This window comes from Caenorhabditis briggsae (assembly GCF_000004555.2).
Source record: "Caenorhabditis briggsae complete genome, chrIV, whole genome shotgun sequence".
NCBI classification, from domain to species: Eukaryota; Metazoa; Nematoda; class Chromadorea; order Rhabditida; family Rhabditidae; genus Caenorhabditis; species Caenorhabditis briggsae.
In genome coordinates this window covers 11,638,405-11,657,335 of record NC_013487.2, presented here as the reverse complement: position 1 = coordinate 11,657,335, position 18,931 = coordinate 11,638,405, and the positions used below count along the sequence as shown (strand labels likewise).

The 18,931-nt window shown below is 38.7% G+C and overlaps 1 protein-coding gene across 1 annotated transcript; it reads left to right on the top strand.

Annotated features, from left to right (window-relative positions):
- Nucleotides 1–4,126: 4,126 nt before the first annotated feature.
- On the top strand, nucleotides 4,127–12,396 carry CBG17691 (the record flags this gene model as incomplete). Its single annotated transcript, XM_045235947.1, has 11 exons — nucleotides 4,127–4,183; nucleotides 4,255–4,417; nucleotides 4,464–4,605; nucleotides 4,750–4,978; nucleotides 5,562–5,984; nucleotides 8,378–8,450; nucleotides 10,392–10,674; nucleotides 10,727–10,838; nucleotides 10,888–11,031; nucleotides 11,082–11,379; nucleotides 12,257–12,396. 11 exons carry the CDS (start codon nucleotides 4,127–4,129, stop codon nucleotides 12,394–12,396), a joined length of 2,064 nt encoding a protein of 687 aa, XP_045096270.1.
- Between the last annotated feature and the right edge of the window lie 6,535 nt (nucleotides 12,397–18,931).

Sequence of the window (18,931 nt, the reverse complement as noted above, 5' to 3'; positions counted from 1 at the left end):
TTGGGGTTTCTGAAATGTTTTCTTTTTTCCAGACTATTGCTCGCTGCTCCCGGAACTGCCATCGTTTCAAATTAGACTTTCAGAATTTCTACTGGCGCCGGAAGCCGGAAATCTGATAACTAATTTCAACAATCGAAAACCATTTCTGAACTTTTTGAACGTTTGCCTTGATTCTTTGATCCGCTTCCGATAGATTTTCATAATTTATTCCAATTACCAATAAATCAATTTTTCAAAGTCAATTATTTCTTCCTTAGAACTAGACACTCCAGATTTCTTCTTCTTCTTCAACGTCTTCTACTTCTACTTCTTCTTTTACTTCTCCATTCATCAAGATATAGCTACACAAGTCTAGAAAAAATAGCAAAAAAGAATGTGTTCTTGTTCCGTCAGTGTACTTTTTGTCTCCTTCAGAAAGAGTCCGGGCGTCCCGGAAAAGAAGAAGAAGAAGAAAAATCGACTAATGGACGTGTGTTTCAGGCGGTCTCCAGTCATTTCTCTTCTTCTCCTTCCCAAAGAAAAAAGGGGCGTGGCCGTGTTTTCTAGAGCTCATTTTATCTTCTTCTTTTTCGCTTTCTTCTTCTTTTTTTTCCAAAATGACTGGGTACATCCCGATAATTCGTGCCTTCTCCGTGACATACTGATAACAAATGATGGTGATGAAAAAGAAGAAAAAGAGGGTGCGATGGCGGAGGATAGCAAAAAAAACGAAAGGAAGATGGGGAAGAAGAAAAATACGAAGAAGAAAAAGCAAAGAAGTTCGGAAAAAAGAAAAAGAGACCACCTAATAGCAATGGGGCTATCAAATATATATTTATTTATTGCGAATGGGACACCATGAAAAGGAAAAAATTTGAGGGATTTTTATTGTTTGTATACAATTTGAAATGTACTTTTTAAAGGAGTTTGGATGATGACCCAGATACGTGAAACCAGTCAAGCGTAAACTCGAGTTCTTGAACTTCCGTGTGAAACCATGAGGAACGGAAAGAAATCACGTCTTCAGAAGAGACACGTCATCTGGAAAAGACGTAGGCTGAAAATACCGAAAAGTTTGAGTTTAAAGGGGGACTCCAACCAGAAAGTTAAAAAAATTTTTTTCGTTGAAATGTTCACAAAGTGATGTATTTCCATAATATTACTTTGAAAATGCAAAAAAAAGTGCAGAAAACATTTTTGGCACCTCTAAGTAAATTTTACCACAAAAATGGTCACCAAAAAATGCTCCTGAACTTTGAAAAAAAAATACGAATTTTTTAATTATCCTAGTTTCTCAATACAAATGGGGCAACATTAGGAACTACCGTAAACCCTGTAATAGAAGAGCGCTCACACTGTCAAATTTAGGCTCAATTATCTCAATTCCTATGCAAGATATCAAAAATGTGTCAACTTACAAAATACTTATGAAGTTAGGGGCCCTTCTATTACAGGTTCTACGGTATTTATGGTCCAGGGATAAAACAATTTTTTTTCTTATCACACAGATTGATGACAGTCTAAAAGTCCCTCTTTTTTTGTGAAAATGTAATAGGACAAAGAGTACGGTAGTTATGAAATTTCTCGGAAAGCCAATAAAATTGTTATACCCTGCTCTACAACCACTCTTGCTATACGATCTCACAAATGACATAATTTAATTTTCTATCGTAAAAAAGTGATTTTCACAATTTTCTTTCTTTTTTCATCCAGTAGAAATAGGAAAAGAAGAAGAACAATATAAAATGGGTGTCATTTTCCACTCATCATTTTTCATTCGACCACATTCATCTTGTATTTCGTGATAAGCAATCAGGAGAGGAAGAGAAAGAAGGAGGTTATCAGAGAGAAAGAAATGGGGTCACGTGCGACAGTTTTTGTTTTTCCTGGGAGGGAAGGGGCGGAGCTTAGCTCGGGAAATAACAATTTCTGAAAAATAAAGAACCTATTACGGTCCGCAAAAAGGGAAAAAAGGTAGTTCCACTCTTTTGAGAATTATCTTCAAAAATTCGAATAGAGCGCGTATGCACGCACGGGACGGCATGTAAATGCGCTCGGGAGCTAAAATTTACATACCGTAGTAAGAAGATGTTGATCTCGCTTCAAATTGAACTGTCGAGTCTTACGGTATTGTACCGGAAAAACACGCGGGAAACAATTATTTTTGAAAATTTTCCAGCAAAGTCCTTACAAATATGGTAATAAAGTATATGATTCGAATTCTAACAAGGATCTTATAATGTTTCATTTTTAGAGATTTTTTCCTTTCGACAGATCTTCAAACATTCGTCTGTTCGATGTTCTTCAAAGTGCTTCCCATAATAATCCCGCGTTCTAAAATCCTAATCCTAAAAAGAGGATTACTTCTTTTTAGAACATTTTGAATCTCACGTTGTCAGCTATGAGCATTCAATTGCTCCGAATTCGAACATGAATATACATATTTATTAGGGATGAAAAGTCTCACACATCCTACCATTATATTTTTAGGGATTCTGGTCCAATTAATTTGGAGGGGGTTTTCTTTCAGAACGTCTTGTAAATGCGCTCGGACGCAAAAATTTATATGCGGTAGTAAGAAGGGATTGGTCTCGACATGAAAGCTTTAAAGTCGCTACTCAGAGGTGACTGCATTTCATTCAAGAAAGGTCGGGAAAAATCATTCGAAAAGGTTCCGGAAAAATACCGTATTCTGGCCCACTTGGTGAAAACACAGCAATATTGGAGAGAAGGAATCTCTCAATTTCGCAGATTTTATCTACTTTTTCGGATTTTTTTTATTTGAAAAAATTCAAAAAAATCTAGCAAAACTTCTTGAACAAAAGTACTTTTTTCTCAGAACGTTTTTTATTCAGGGCCTTGTTCTCCATCCATATTCATCCATCTCCTCCTTCTCCTGCACACGACTTTTTTCTTCTTCCTGAGCCCCAAAACCCTGAGATGTCTTTTTTTGCGCCGCCTGCTACTGCTGCGTCGTCTTCATCGGCACACCCCTCCACCCAAAGCGTCCTAGATGCCTCCTCCCATTGCGCCGGCCACTCGACGTTCGAGAAACACAAGGGCAAACATAGAGGGCAGAGACGACGAGAGAGCGTGTCGAGTGAAGAGAATCGAGAGAATAGCGGCGGGCCGAGATGGATGGGCGGAGCTTCGAATGACTCCGCCCATCGGTGGTTTGGAGAGAGAGAGAATTGATCGAGGCCGAGACGGAGGGCACGCTGTTGGGAGAGAACACACACAGAGACACACACAACACAACACATACCCGGCCCGTTTGCTTGTTTCGGGCTATTTTCAGAAAACAGTCCGAATCCTTGTCCTAACATCAAAAAGGGGCGGGGCTTACTGATATTTCCTAATTTGCCCGTTTTCGACGAATTTCTGGTGTTTTTTCTTGTTTTTTTCGAGTTACCACATGATCTCAACCTCTGCCCTGCTCTTATTGTTTGAATAGCTCATTCGGAAGACCAATTAACTTCCTTGAACCCAAAAACCCGAAGGTCCGAATCTCGTTAACCCCATTTTCTTTCGATCTGTCTTTTTCGATGAGTGGGAAGTTTCAAGTTTTTCTCACTAACCTAGTATTTTAGTATATTTCTTCCTTAAGTGATTTGTGACTTGCATATTCAGTTTGTTTTCCTTTTTTCCTATGTGATTTGAATATTCCAGTTTTGGGCCGAATAATTACAAGGTACCTTACTAGAGAGGTTTGACACTTTTATACTTGTTCAGTAGGCTTTTTACAAAGTTTTTGAGATAATCATAGCCTTGTTGTACTTCTTTTGCAACTCGAAAACCTAAAACTATAAATTTCCAAAAGTATGGTTTATTGGCTCATTCAGTACTGTTTATTTTCGTGTAGAGCTTTTTTGAGGTTGTCTTCAGATTCGCAACTTTCATTAGAATTGATTGTGAAGGACTGTAAAGACCTTCAGAATATTCAAATAACTAAAACTTTTTTTCTGAATTTTCAGCTGAAATTTTTCCCACAGCGGTATAGAAAACCCACCGGGCGGCCGCCGATTCTCACGGTTTTCTCTGCCGTCTCTTCGATCTGCACACTCTCTCGCTTCCTTCTTTCTGCGATGGCGCGAAACGAGAAATGTTCAAATTAACTTCTTTTTTGCAGAATTGAAGAACTTACAAAATGGCAATGACACTGCTCGAAAATTATTACCTTCTATTACAGGAAATAAGAGGACAGGTGAGCTTTTCAGCCTGGAAATTTCATTGAAAATGAATGATCTGAAAAAAACAGGTGAACTCGATTTTCAGCAGCCACCAAATTTCGATGACACATCACGAGGAGTGCTTTTGGCACTCATCAAAGAGCGACCGACTATTTGGAATTCCACAGCCAAGTTGACAAAGGAAGATGTTCTTGCTTCATTCGGACAGGTCGCAGGATTTTTGTCGAATATGAATCCCGATTTCAGCAGTATGTTGTGCTTTTGAAATTTTTTTTTATTTCTTTCCAATTTCAGTGTGGGCAATAATCGAAAAATGGTGTTGGGTTGTGGAGAGTTTCTACCGGTGCACATTGACAACTTCACCAACCGAATGGCGATACAACAACGTATTAGACTATTTGAAGCCGTACTGTAACCCACATTATCCGTATTTAGGGTTAGTTTTCAAGATTTTTAATAATTTTGAGGTTCAATATGATCTATATCGAAGCGTGGGCTCGATTGTTTATAGATTTGATGGATGTTTACTGTTCTGAACTTTTTGAAACCTATACTTTAAAGTAAACGAATTCTTTTGCAGATGTCTACCGAAAAAGCGACGGAATGAGCTAACGCAATTGTACGCAGATCCTGAAATCATCAAAGTGATGGAGGCGACAGAAGAGTACAATTTTTCTGAAGGTCTGTTCCGAGATGAAATGCACGCGTTGGCTGGTGATGAGCAAATCGATTTTGGAGCGATGTTATCGAGGCTAACAGTAGGACAAGTGGTGAACTCAAAACGAAGAGGAAGGCCTGCAAAAGAAAAGGTAGGTATTCGTACATCTGAAATTGGAACAAGGACTCTATAGGGAATCAAATGACTGATCTGCTTGTAGCAGTGTCTTCTGTCATTCTTGTTCAGCGGCCAATGCTTCATTTAAAGGCGCATCATCAGCCCTGAAGCGAAAACAACGAAGTTTTTCGAATAAATACATGCGCCTTCGATATCGTATCTCGAAATTATTTCATTCTTGCCTGTTCCCCTCAGATTTTTACTCTATTTTCGAATTCTCCTCTGATTCTCATAAATCTGCCATTTTTTTCTTTATAAAGTAGAAAAACTCGACGACGCATGCATTTTCTCAGAAAAATTAACTTTTTTCACTTTAGAACTGACGATGCGCCTTTAAATAAGTTTTCGACCGTGAGGTTTATCGCCGGTAGACAAGAATAATACCTAAAAATTTTTTTCCTGATCAAGCTGGAAATATATCCGCTGTAATTGAGCCGACAGTATCAAAAACCAGAAGTAGTCTCACATATACGACTTCAATAGCTCAAAATGCTCCCTTTCCTGTAGAATGCTCCCAAGATTTTCAAAGACTTCCTAGAAACTTACTCAGTTTTCAGCAAAGATCACCAGTTGACGCATTCATCAATCTAACACCACAGTCGGCTCAGTTTCAAAAACTACTGAAACAGGCGAATGGATCAAACTTCACCGCCCTTTCTTTCATTGAACCAGCAGATGACGGTGTGGATGAATTCAATTTCGGTTTTACGCCGGCAATGTACAGTGCACTTATCGAATTAGTTCATGAAATACCACAAATTTGGGCTCCTAAATATGTACCTAAAGGAAGTTCGCAAACGCGGGAACAACATTTTGAAGATATCGCTAGAAGAATGGTTGTCAAATTCAATGGTACAGTTGATGTGGTGACGACAGAAAAGTGGACCGGTTCATTTATGGAAGGAGTTTATGCAAAGCTGCGAGAAAAGTTTGTGAATGAAGAGAAAAGCAAGACACCGTCCACATGGAGATACTATGAGGTTTGTTGTTCTTCTGTAGTCGTTTAATTCCGTGGTCCACCAATTTTCGAAGGTCATTGAAGGACACATATTTCAAATGAAAGGGAGACGGGGTAGATGATGTGCCTTTTCTGTGTGACTATTAATCCATCGGGGGTCATCAAATAGCCATTTTGAAATATAGAGTGAAAGACGCGGTTTGTGAATACCAACTGGTACAGATGAACTTGTTTCACTGTGGGCAAAGATCCTACAGCGACAACTACAGTAACCTAAAAATAATTCACTTTCGGGATTTATTTTGTCGTTTTTTGTCGAGTTTCCTGTTATTTTCCACAAAATAAGTCGGAAAATCAAAGTTTTGACAGTGAAAAAATTGAATGAAATCGCACTAAAATCGAGAAAAAAACCGGAAAATATAGATATTTTTCGGTTACGGTAGTTGTCGTTGTGGAACCCAGCTTCAATTTTTTTGTACCAGATAATAGTTTTCTGCTATTTTTCATCGGGTACTTGTCACAATCCACTAGAAAAGATGGATAGTGAAAAATCGACTTTTAAAATAATGTTTTTGCTATGTTTTAGCTTCAAATTCTCATGTGTAGCTCTTACTCAAGCCCCTCTGGTGCTTGCTGGTGCCCTGTCCTAACCGTGAATCACCCCCACAACTATCCGTTCAATTTTTTCTTGCTAGGACTCGTACTATCCCAATTTTTTCTCATTTTTCTCTACGGGTCACCGTGATGCACTCGCTCTTTTTCGACAGCTGGATGGCAGCTGTTGTTTCTGGACTACGCATTTCTATCCCCCGCCCTTTTTTCTCATTTTCGTTCTGCGAGCTTTTTTTTCAGTAGAATAGTCGGGTGGGATAAAAAGAAAATCCAGATGGGGAGAAATATCCCAGAATGGGCATGTTGTAACCAAATTATCCCTGGTCACTACTACACGAACAATTCTGTGTTGAAATAATCGAAATCTCGTGTACGAGGCGATGGGATAGAACACCCCGACCCCTACGGTCCTCCGAAATAGGCCAAGTAAACGGGCGACGGGCGGGAAAATAGGTCGATTGTCGACGTAGAAGACGACTGTGTGTGGCCTGAATAATGTAGAGAAGGGCTCGAATCAGGTCGACGGAAAAGGGGGAGGAGGCGGGTTATACTTTATGACCTGAAGGCCACTGAAGGCTACCCTTGGTCACTCATAGTTTTTCTATCGCAAATGTTCGTTTTTTGTTTCGGTTTACACAAACTATTTTTTGAATCAGATTGTATTATTAAAAACCAAAGCTGCGGATGAAAAGCGACGGTGGCTGAAGGCCCCTTAACGACAACTACCGTAACCTAAAAATGTTCTAATTTTCCGTATTTTTTTCTTGTTTTTTCAAACTGCTTTTCGGCGATTTTTTCTGTTATTTTTCCCTTTTTTCAGTGACAGAAATTAACTGAAAGCACACGAAAATCGAGAAAATCGTAGGTTACGGTAGATATTGGTCGCGGCCACCGGCGTGTCAAATTAGATTTAATCTTTTCTGGGTTATCAACTTATCCGATATCAGAAATATTAGAATTTCAATCCGCACGTTTCCCCATTTTATTCCCCTTTCATAATAATTTAATCCGGCTCAAACTAGGTCATAGCTAACTAAATCTCATATTCTGACTCTGATTTCTCACAGAATATCAAACCTAACCGGTCACTAGGTTACTGTAATTCTAGCCGTGACTCCAATTTCAGGCAGTCACCGTTTTGACTTTTTCACGTCTGAGTGAGTTACTAGAGCGAACTAAAAAACTACAGCACTTTTTATATGCCTTGTGGGGTGCTGCTGGGTAAACTGGGGCACCTGCCGACCTAGGTTTTAAGGAAGTCGGGCAGGACTAGTCCAGGCCGGCTGAGAGAGCAATCCACATGATAACGACAGATACCATTAAAGATAAAGATAAGCGATGTATTCGTCGGTGGGTTTCAAAATGGTCCTGCTCCGAAGGTCCCACAACGACAACTACCGTAATCTAAACATATTTTCTGGTTTTAATTTCTCGATTTCCGTAAATTTTCAGTCTTTTTTCCGCTATCAATAACTCAAATTTTCCGAGTTGTTTTGGAAAAAAAAAGAAAAAAAGCATTAAGGCTACGGTAGTTGTCGTTGTGGGACCATCGGCTACGGTCACCGCCATTTCTTCCAAAGAGTCGATTTTTTTGAAATAGCATAATATTCAAGTATCTTCAAAATTAAAAAATTCAAGGGTTTTTTTTGAATCCCTACAATTGTTTTACCCTAGCTACACACAATTTTCAAAGAGAAATTCATTCCCATGGGCTCTCTCATAAATTAACATCTCTCTCATAAATTAACTGCTCATTACCTCTCCTCTCATACCTTTAATCTCTTTTTTCATCTCTTTTTTCAGGCTCTCAAATTCACATCAACCGAACATCCAATGCCTGCGCTCACTCTGGCGGATGTCTTCATCAAAAGCGAAGGTGAGGATTTTCAAAAACTCGGAAATTTTCAATCTAATGTCCCTCTCCCCATCCACTAGTCAGTTTTCATTTGGGGGCCCCATGTTTGTTGTCATCTTCTTCTTCTTTCTTTCTATTCCTAGGACTCGGGGCCTGCTTCTTCGTGGGAACCTTCGTGGGAGCCACCACGGGCCTTCAGCCGTACGACGACAACGGCGTAGGGGACGATGGGACACGTTATGTCTTCCCTTTATTTTCTTCACACAAAACACTCCTCCTACTTTTTTTTCTTTCTTCCTTGGACCCTATACTCATCATGAGGAGTAAGATTCATCGCATGGGAAACGTGTGATTCTGCAAAAAGACGACGATGATGACGATGCACTTCCGTTTCCATCCAGTGTTCTCATCCTTTTTTGGTCTCGTTACTAGGTTAGAAGCGTACAAAATCCCTTCTTATTGACGTCAAAGAGCAGTCTCTAGAGTATTTCAAGTTGGTTTTTTTTCGCAGGTTTAGTTAGAGAAAATGGGCGGAGTCCGATAAGATTTGATAAGAAAATTTTCATTTCAAGAGTTGATACGAGTCTGGATTCTCTTCTTTTTTAGAGGTCTTTGCAAAGGATCCTCGAGATGTTCATCTTTTAAAAATGCACTCTGTCTATAACTATAGACATAGAAATGTCGTACCGCATAGGCTTCCAAAAGGCCTAGTTAGAAGTCACGCCCCAGCAAACGTGAGAGTTAGCTGAGTATCAAACGAACAACGATACAAATCCACGTCCACTAAATAAACTTCGTCTGACCTAAAATATATTTGGGGCGCGATTTCTGACCGAGCCTTTTGGAAACCTGGGAAATCGTCGAAAGAAATGGTAGTTCTTCTTTTTGCCTAGGCAGTGTGTCCCCTTTTCCATTCATCCCGTCCGCCCGTCCGTCCACATTTTCCCCTATTTTCCCACCACATTGTCTCTGACGTGCTCTTCGAGATGTGTGCTCTCTCTACGCACACCGTTCCCACAATATTCGAGTTCTGTGCATGCAGTCTCATCGTTTTTGAAAAAGAAATAGAAGGAAGAGGAGAAGGCATCGTTGTCTTTTTCGGTTCTTTTCGGCCTCTCCTACAGTTTTCAGTATTTAGGGTTACTGTAGTATTTAAAGCTGATGAAAGATGCGTACTGTATTATGTAATCCAGACTGCAAAAGATATGCGGAAAACCTAGAATTTTGCATCTGAAGTTTGCATAAATGCGTTTTCAAACTTCCCATTCTCATTAGAGCGCATCCTGAGCAGTTTGATCCCTGTAACATCTCAAAGTTCGGTCACATGTCATAGCCACTTACTCGCTCCTGTATTCTTACACTGTCAAAAAGTAGGTCAACGTTCCCTCTCCTATCCTACCGTAACAAGGTGTCTTATGACCTACTTTCTCTAGTCCCGCCCCTTCGCGTTACTTTCTCGTGTTCGATTTTGAATAGCAGATGTGGTTGCACCTGCTTGTGGGCGTGGCCAGTCTCTGCTCGGCGCTGCTCTGTGTTCAATACAAAACAACGTGGCTTCTTAGTCGTGAGAACTTCTGATTCCAACCGTATTTGTTTCTCTCTCTCCCTGTCTCTCTTTGCATACAAAAAGATACCGTGAGAACTCTCAACGGAAATTTCGCACACCGATAATAAACCCCAGAGAAGAGGGGGAAGATTTCAAAATGGTGAAAAATACAATTTTTCCCTTCCAGGTCATCAATGTTTCTTTCTCACCTCTTCTCTATGACTCGTCGCTTTTTGACAAATGCCGACCCTCGTTCGCTCCCGCACCCTTTTCGGGTGATAAATTTGATGACTACTACTGCTCTCTCCGTTGTTCTGCGCAGAGCTCCGCCCTCTTTTTTCTTTCTCTCTCTCTCTCTCTCTCTCTCTCTCTCCCTCTCTCTCTCTCTCTGTCACTAATAAAAAGTGTCATTTCAGATCCATCAACCTCCTTCTCGGGGTTCCCATCTCGTGCAACAGTGGCGTCTCCGGCTGGTTCATCGCAAAGTGAAGATTCTAGAATGGCTGCGTCATCGCCATCGGCTGCAACACAATTCGGAATGTCTTCCAACGGAAACAAGTCGATAAAATTAGTTCTCGAGAATCTCGTTGCCAGAAGTCTGAAGGAAGAACAAGGAGTGAATGGTGGAGGACTTGCTGGAACGATTCCAGTTACAGATTACGCTGAACTCAAAAATATGTTAGAGCAAGGAAAGCTAATGTAAGTTTTTTCTCAAACTCTAGTTCCTTAACTGGTATAGTGATGGTTACAGGAACAGTGAGAATGGGCCACCAGCGAAACGAATGAGACCGGAAGGAAGCTCATCACCGCCAGGAAGTTCTAGAATGATTGTCTACAACGACGGCAGAAAAGGCACACAACCGGTAAGAGAGCCACCCTGGACGTCCTAAATAACGTTTCTGAAAGTTCCAGCCAACTGCCACGTGGGTTCCGCCAAGAGAGGACTTGTTGGCGAAACAACCAAAAGAAGATCTCATAGCAACACCTCCACAGAAGCGAGCACAAGCGACGGCGGTTGTTAAAAGTGGATTCCCATTGGAAAAGCAGTTAAGAAAAGTAAGAACTCAGAATAATAGAAAAGAGCAAATCCAAATCTATCTTCTTAGATCTTTCAGACTGGTGTTCCGAACATGGCTGGTATGATTCCAGTGACTTCTGCCTCTCTTCAACGAAACGGACTAATCACCGGGCTCAATGGAATGGGACTTCAACAGAGTGCTCTCCAGCAAGCGCTTCTAAAGAAAATGGAACCATCGACGACGATGGCTGCGTCTCTTCCACCGATGCCGTCTGTTTCATCGTCTCAACTTCTTCAAGCACAGGCAATGATGAATGGAACAAGTTCATCGACTAACGGAAACGCCACCGCCAATGGAGAAGTCGACGACAAGTGGTCACTTTTAGGTTAGTATTTTGAGTTTTGTATACAGATAAAAACGAAAAATGTCCCCAATAATTAGCCATTTCTGCGACAAAAATGTTTTTTGTTCCGGAAAATCGGACGAGTAAAATTTTTTCCTAGGGTTACGGTAGGAAGTCCGCAAACACCGGTGTGTATTATCCTTGTCAGAGAAAAAAAAGGTTGAGTCGAAGTGTATGCGATGTTTGTAAACAAATATCTGAAAGCGTAAACAGAAAAAACGTAAACAAACACAGTTGAAACGAGTGCGACAGTAACCCGGCGGGAAAATATTAAATTTACTCATTTTTTAGCTTTTCGCATATTTTGCAGCAAATTTCGTCGAATATATCTTAAAATACCGCAAAAAACAATGAAAAACAAACCATGTTCGACGAAATTTGCTGCAAAATATGAGAAAAACTAAAAAATAGGTAAATTAACATTTTCCCGCCGGGTTACTGTCGCACTCGTTTCAACTGTGTTTGTTTACGTTTTTTTTTTGTTTACGCTTTCCGATATTTGTTTACAAACTTCGCATACACTTCGACTCAACCTTTTTTTTCTCTGACAAGGATAATAGAATCACGGAATATTTGAATGAAAATTTGAATTTTAATGGTGGTTTGATGAAAAATAGAATTTTTGGAGTTTTTTAGAGTGGATTTGCTAATTTTTTAATTGTTCGATGAAATTTAAAACAATTGCGAAGCTTTTCCTGCTTTATTCAAAATAAGTCTTCCTAAAACCACCCACGAAGTGCTATAAACTTTCTGATCTTCTCTTCCAGCCTAATCGGCTCTTTACAACTTATTGACGTCAAAGCATTCCTTCCCCTCCTCCCTCTTCCAATATCAAAACAATCAATCTAATTTTTTTCAGGCAAACTTATCTGCACAATGGCTCGTGAAGTGGAAGCCCGTGATCCGTTGTCAGGTTGTGATCTATTCAAAGATCTGCAAGCGGTCATGTACAAACACAGTGTGGAATCTCTCCGTCCACGAGACAATAACTCTTCTTAAAGTCCTAATAAATGTTTTGTTTTTTAATGTTTTTGTTAGCTAACGTCCTAAAAATTTTCCGTATTATAATAATTGAATGGAAACTCTTTTTTCCGATCCGATCCTTGTTACGTGTACATTGACCTGTTTCTCTTTTCTCCTTTCAAACGGAATGCCTTACATTTTTCTTCATCCCCCTTTCTAGGACTGTTCCTATTTTTAAAAGTGTAAAATTTCGATATCCCCTCTACACAAGATCCCTCATCAACTTTTTCTTTTGTCCTCTCCCCTAAAAAAATTCGCATTTTCTATGATCCTCACACAATGAAATTGGTTTCATCTTTTTCAAAAAACTGTTTTTGTGCTGTGTGTGCTGTGGACTCTATGATTAGAGCCAATGAACTTCTGGAATTTTAGGCAATTTTAGACAACAATCTTAATTCTTATTTTCTCTCTCACTTCTTTTTTCCTAAAGAAGTGTACGTATTAGCTTTCATAGTGTGTGGGCAGAAGATTTCGGACGCAGAATGATACGGTCATAAAGTTTGGCATTTGGAAAATGATGTTAGTGGTGTGGGAGAAAAGGTGAATTGGTTTAAAGGAAGAATAAGAAGAAGCTTCATTTCATGGGAGAATTGGCTGGAAGAAGGACTTGATCCTGATCTCATTTTCTCTTTAAGAACTCGAATTCCATGATTCTTGGAACTTTGAAAACCAATAATGCGAGGAAGTCGTGATTTTTCCAATTTTTAAAGTTTTTTTCTGTGAAATAATCGGCAATTCTAGCGATCATTCTTCTACTAAAAATCTATATTTGGTTCATAAAATCACGAAATTCCCAGAAATTAAATAGTTTCTTTCATACAGTATCGGATTTGGGAGAGGGGCTTCGGAAATCGACACGAGCGCCGCCTGTGAGATTTTCGTTTGCTATTTTTTTTCAGTTCGAATTAGATTATACCGTCCTGTATTAGAGGGGCTGGCGCTTCTATTTTTCCCAGGCACCTCCGGAGGGTCCTTCTATTAGAGGGGGACCTTCTATTTTTTCCAAGCCCCTCTCGGAGGGCACTTCTATTAGAGGGGCCTTTATATTGATGGGGCCCTTCTAATACAGGTTTTACGATAGTTTTTCTCTTCGTGAAGTTTCAAAGTGATCTCTCTGAAATTTCACACTGCGACTTTTCTAGGCTGTGAAGAAAATGTGCTCGGACGCGAAAATTTTAAATACCGTAGTCAAATGCGCTGGTCTTTAAGCAAAAGCTTCAAATTGAACTGCCGAGTCGCTGCCTGCATTCTATCGAAAAAACCGCGAGAAAAATATATTTTAAAAAACGTTCCGGAAAAAAACAGTGTGATATTTTTATTGCAACAAAAATAAGTTTTTTTTTTTGGAATTTCAGTAATTAGCTCCATCAACCCACCTTGTCTTCTAATTGACCTCCACATACATTCTTTTCTTGGAGGGTCGAGTAAAATCATCCGAAATTCCGATCGTTTTCACACGTGCATCTTTTTCTTCCTCATCCGCGTTCTTCCATCCAGATCGTCGAGTCTCATTGAATTCGTCACATTGATTGAGATCTTTCTTCCTTTACGTCATCTTCCTTTCTGAATCCGAGCCCAACGTCGTCAGGACAACATTGACGAAAGGAGATGGCACTCCGCCCTTTCGTATAGTGACATACCTGTTTGACAATTCTTTCGGCCAACGTCGATTAGCATTTTAATAAGTTTTCATCCATTTCTCTCTCAAGTTGATTTGATTATGATATTAATGTGTTCGTCTCATGTACGTCCACCGCTTCAGTGTATTATATTATATTATAGTCAGTTTTGATTCAGCCACTTGATTTGACCGTTTTCAATTTCTAGAAAGAGTCCCAATCCCAGATTTTCGCCTGAGAATATTTTGTGGATGGTTGCTCAGATGTTTGGAAGGGAATTTTGAAAATTCTTCAAAATTGTTAAGGTGAAAATTTGAAGTTTTTGGAGACTACCAAAAGTTTCTTTGTAGGTTTCGAGCAGAATTACTTAATTGTTTTTTTTTTGCGTTTTCGAAATATGTCTGTCAGATTTTCACCAGTCAATGTTTGTGAGGTTCCTACTTGAAATCTGAAATTCCGAAAATTTCCTATTGGAATATTCCAAAATGCAGGAATTTTCAAAATTATAAAATTCCGAATTTCCGAAAATTTTGAAACTCGTTCAAGGCATTCAAAAAGTTTCCAAAAATGCCGTTCCGAACGTCCCTGATGCTATAGCCAAACATATTAGTTTACGGGTATCAACAATGACTAATCTATGTTTTTATTTATCTGCTGAAATGTTTTCTCCTGAACACATTTTATAAATTATTCCAGATCAATGTGTGTTTTGATCTATCATTCTGTTTATTCACAATTTTTAGACTGATCATGAGCTGGCAAAATGTGATCTTTCGATCTTCTAGCTAATACGAAAGTAGTCGAAGGTCCCACAACGACAACTACAGTAACCTAAAAATATTTTTCCCGGATTTGTTATCCCGATTTTCGTCCGTTTCCAGTAATTTTTTTCACTAAGGATTGCTGTAGGGATTACTGTAGGCTGCATGCAGGGAAAAATATTTAAAAGTTAAAAGGGTTACTGTAGTGAAAATTCTCCCTCCCCATCTGTGTCGGAAGAACTTTTTTGCGACTTTTTGCGGAAAATAACAGAAAACTAGATGAAAGCAGGTTACTGTAGTTGTCGTTGTGGGACTTTCAGCCACGGCCATCGGTGTTTCTCTCTCATACCCCCGATTTTTTGTTCTCCTTTCCATGTCTTTTAACCACACCGATTTTCATGTTTCTCACCTCGAGACCATCTCGTTTTTTTACACTAAAACATGGATTGTGCAACATTTTTTCCCATCATCAAGTGACTCACTTCATATCTCCTTCAGACTCCTCCTCCTCCCCTATCAATTTTTATCTTTTTTCTCGCTTCTGCTGCTGCAACCTCAATCATTTATCGCATGACGTGGCAAATCACACTCTGGGAACGGAGAAATGTCAGTTGTCAGGAGAGAGAAGGAGAGTAGGTGGAGCAAGAAGAAGGCAAAGTTTCATGAAACCTTTTTCGCTTTTTTCTGTGGTTGTTTCTTCTTTGAGTTTCTGTTCCTATCAAGTTACTTTTTCCTATTTTTTCTTCAAAAAGTGTACTATTTTAAAGAAGATTTTCCGGATTTTTTTGGAGTTACGGTATGCATTCAGACTTAACGGTGTACGGTGTTTAGTGTTCACCCAGCGCATCGTTCGGCTGCCTGAGCTTGCGCCACCGTAGTGCAGTCGGTAGCTACGCCACATCTTCAATGTTTGCTCCACAAGTTCATCTCCTCGAGGGGTTTATATGAACAAAATATCGAGACTTTTTTTTTCATGTCCCCCTACGTTTAAGAATAGTCTGAAATATTCTGATCATTGCCAAACTCATTCTTTCTGAGTCAATGTTCTCACATCCTTGTTTTGAACGTTTTTAGTATAAAAGTAGAACACATGATGTGAAAAATTCATTCTAAAATTCCTAAAACTTCAATTTTGTTTAATCCTGACTTGGATTTGTTATCGTCATGTTTTCGGCATATTTTTCAAATCATGGGACCGTAAAACAAAATCTCAAGATTTGGATTAGTTGCTGATTACTCATGAATGAGTTAGATATCACAAATGTTCGCCTTGTTTTTTTTCAATTTGAAAAATTTTTGTTGACTACTGCGTGCTAGGCACTCGTGTAGGTCCTAACATTAGTAGAAATTTAGCATTCAAAAACTATGAGTCATTCTGAAGTAAAAAATGTATGAATGTCAAAATTTGTGTCGTACAGCATCAAGCATTTTCAATTTGATAAAGGTCGGATGTATAATGTTGTTGAACGAGTTCTAAACTTTTTGAATACAGTAACCTTCCGTACTTGCCCTAATAGAAGTCCACAAACACCGTCCACTTCGAACTCAATTATCTCATTTTCTGTGAAAGTTATCTAAATTTTGTCAACTGATAAACTGTTTATCATAAAATTGCAAATATTTTATCAGTCAAAAATTTTTTGATATCTTTGATCTAAACCGAGATAATTGCGCTCAAAGTTTGGGTGGGTTTCTAGAGCGAATACGATAGTCAACTTTGGATCCCTACAAAAGAAATCCAGAATTTTTCAATTTGCCTGAGAATTTCAGACTATACTAAACAAATATATACCTTCAATTTTGTAGTTGACAACTTTTTTGTACAAAATCACCCAAAACAAATAAGCCGATTGAACCCAACCGAAACCAAAACTTCCAGAAAAAAGCATCGAAAGATCGGTTCGGAAAACCTTGAAAATCAAGGTTTTCCTAAGCTTCTTTTAAAAACTTCTATAGCTAGCTTTTTAGGTATACTGTACTTTTAGGGAAACATTATCTATGTAGTAATCTTCTCATTCATTTCCGGCAAAGAAGACAAATTTTCTGCAAAAAGTTGCACGTTTTGAAAGTGCACCCAAATAATCTAAACATTTCTTTCTTCTTCTTGTTCCACCCTCATTCCCTTACTCTCCAAAAGAACAATTTGTTTATTATTGGATGCTTCTTCCTCACCTCCTCCTGCTCTCAAATTCCTCCTCCAAATGGTTTACGGCTCTCAATCGATCCTATTCGTTTTGTTGTAGAAAATACGACGACCTCTTCTTCTTCTTTTTCTTCTTTATTTCGTTTTATGACTCTTGTTCTTTCTTCTTTTTCTCATTTATTCATAAAACGGAATGAGAGGTGGTGGGGGGAGAACAGAAGAAAAGTGCACTGTGTAATCAGAAGGGTGGACAATGCGCCAAGAAGAAGAAGCATCAGAAGGCGTCGTTCTGAATTTCTGAAGATGTTTTTGTCTTTTTGAAGATGTTAGAATTCTAAGTTCAAAAGTTTTAATTGTTCTGCTAATGCCTGTAGATTAAGGAAAGTTGTAAAACCTGTAATAGAAGGGCACTCTAAATTTTAGCTTGGAACCAATTCATCTCTCAAATTTTGTCAACTGATAAAATATTGGCAATATTATGAAAAATATTTTATCAGTTGACAAGTTCTTGATACTTTTCATAGAGATTGATAATTGAGCTCAAAGCTAATAATTGGGGTGAATTCTATTAGAGGAAATACGGTAGGTGATCTTCCAGAACCTTTAATTTCTGAATTTTTTTGAAAAAGATGTTCCCCCTCCTCCTAACCATATTTTCCATTCAGTTGTTTTTACTTCCTTCATAAATATGATGACCCCCAACTGACACCAATTCCAGCTGGTCCTCCTTCCGTTTATTTTTTGTAAAATTTCCGATAAAAACATAATTTGTTTTCTTTCTCATACGAAAATCAGTTCCTACTTCTTCTGTTATGATCAATTATAATTATTAGAGGAAGTTTAAGGTTGATTTTCTGGAGAATCGAATTATCTCGAGTTCAGGGATCATCAATCCAGAGGGGTGGCGATGTTCCGGAGATCAGGGTAACCTCATTCTCAATTGAACAGAATTATTGGCTTGTAAAGTTTAGAACCGCCATGAGGATCGGAGGTTGATCTCCGATTTTCCAAAATATCTATAGAAAAAGAACCCCTTTTTTAAAAGAATTGGCCCAAGAAATTTGTACCACTGATTCTTGAATCTAGAATTTCCCTAAAACGAGTTCGAAAACAGCACCATATCATCCCACTAATTTCGTCACACTTCCTCTGATTCACTTCCGAACCGTCGCATTAAATTAGATTTCATGAGCTGCAACTAAATGGATTCTAATCTCATCATGTACATCTTAGAACTTTACTTTTCCGGTCTAAAGATATTTTAAATTCAAGCAACGTTTAATTTACTAATATAACGATTTCTTGAACTTTGAAAAACTTCTTGTATCTGAATTAATATACCGTAACATCTATAATAGAAGGGCCTAAACTTTGAGTCAATCTATCTCGCTTCCTGTCAAAGGTATAAAAATTTTGTCAACGGGTAATTTTTTTTATCATAAGATAAACAATATTTTATCAGTCGACAAAATTTTAATATCTTTCACAGAAATCGAGATAGTGGAGCTAAAAATTGACGGTTTGTGTGGCACTCTATCAGAGCGTTTACGGTAGTTCAGCTATCATTAAAAAACCGAACTAGTCAGATCCAATTAGGACAAGTATTCGATATCACAAAAGTTATAATTAAACAAGTCCTAATCATCAAAAATTATCAATCAAAATTATTAAGTAATCCTCTTTGTCAAGTTATGTTACAATGATCCTCCAATCCTTATCAAAACCAGTGAGGAACGTCCTTATTCTCCACCAACTATTTCCTCGAGAATCAAACATCCCGATGACATAATCCACTCATCCTATAACATTTTCTTCTGAATCCTCAATTTGCTCCATTTCCTGCCACCCCGGTAATCGACCACCGTCGTCGTCGTCCGGATATTAATACCCGCGCAAAGGAATTTCCTGTCATCCCCTAAGGAATTTCCGTCTGTTTTCGTATCACTTTTATCATCTTTTCCAACTTTCCCCACTCGCTTGTTTTCATA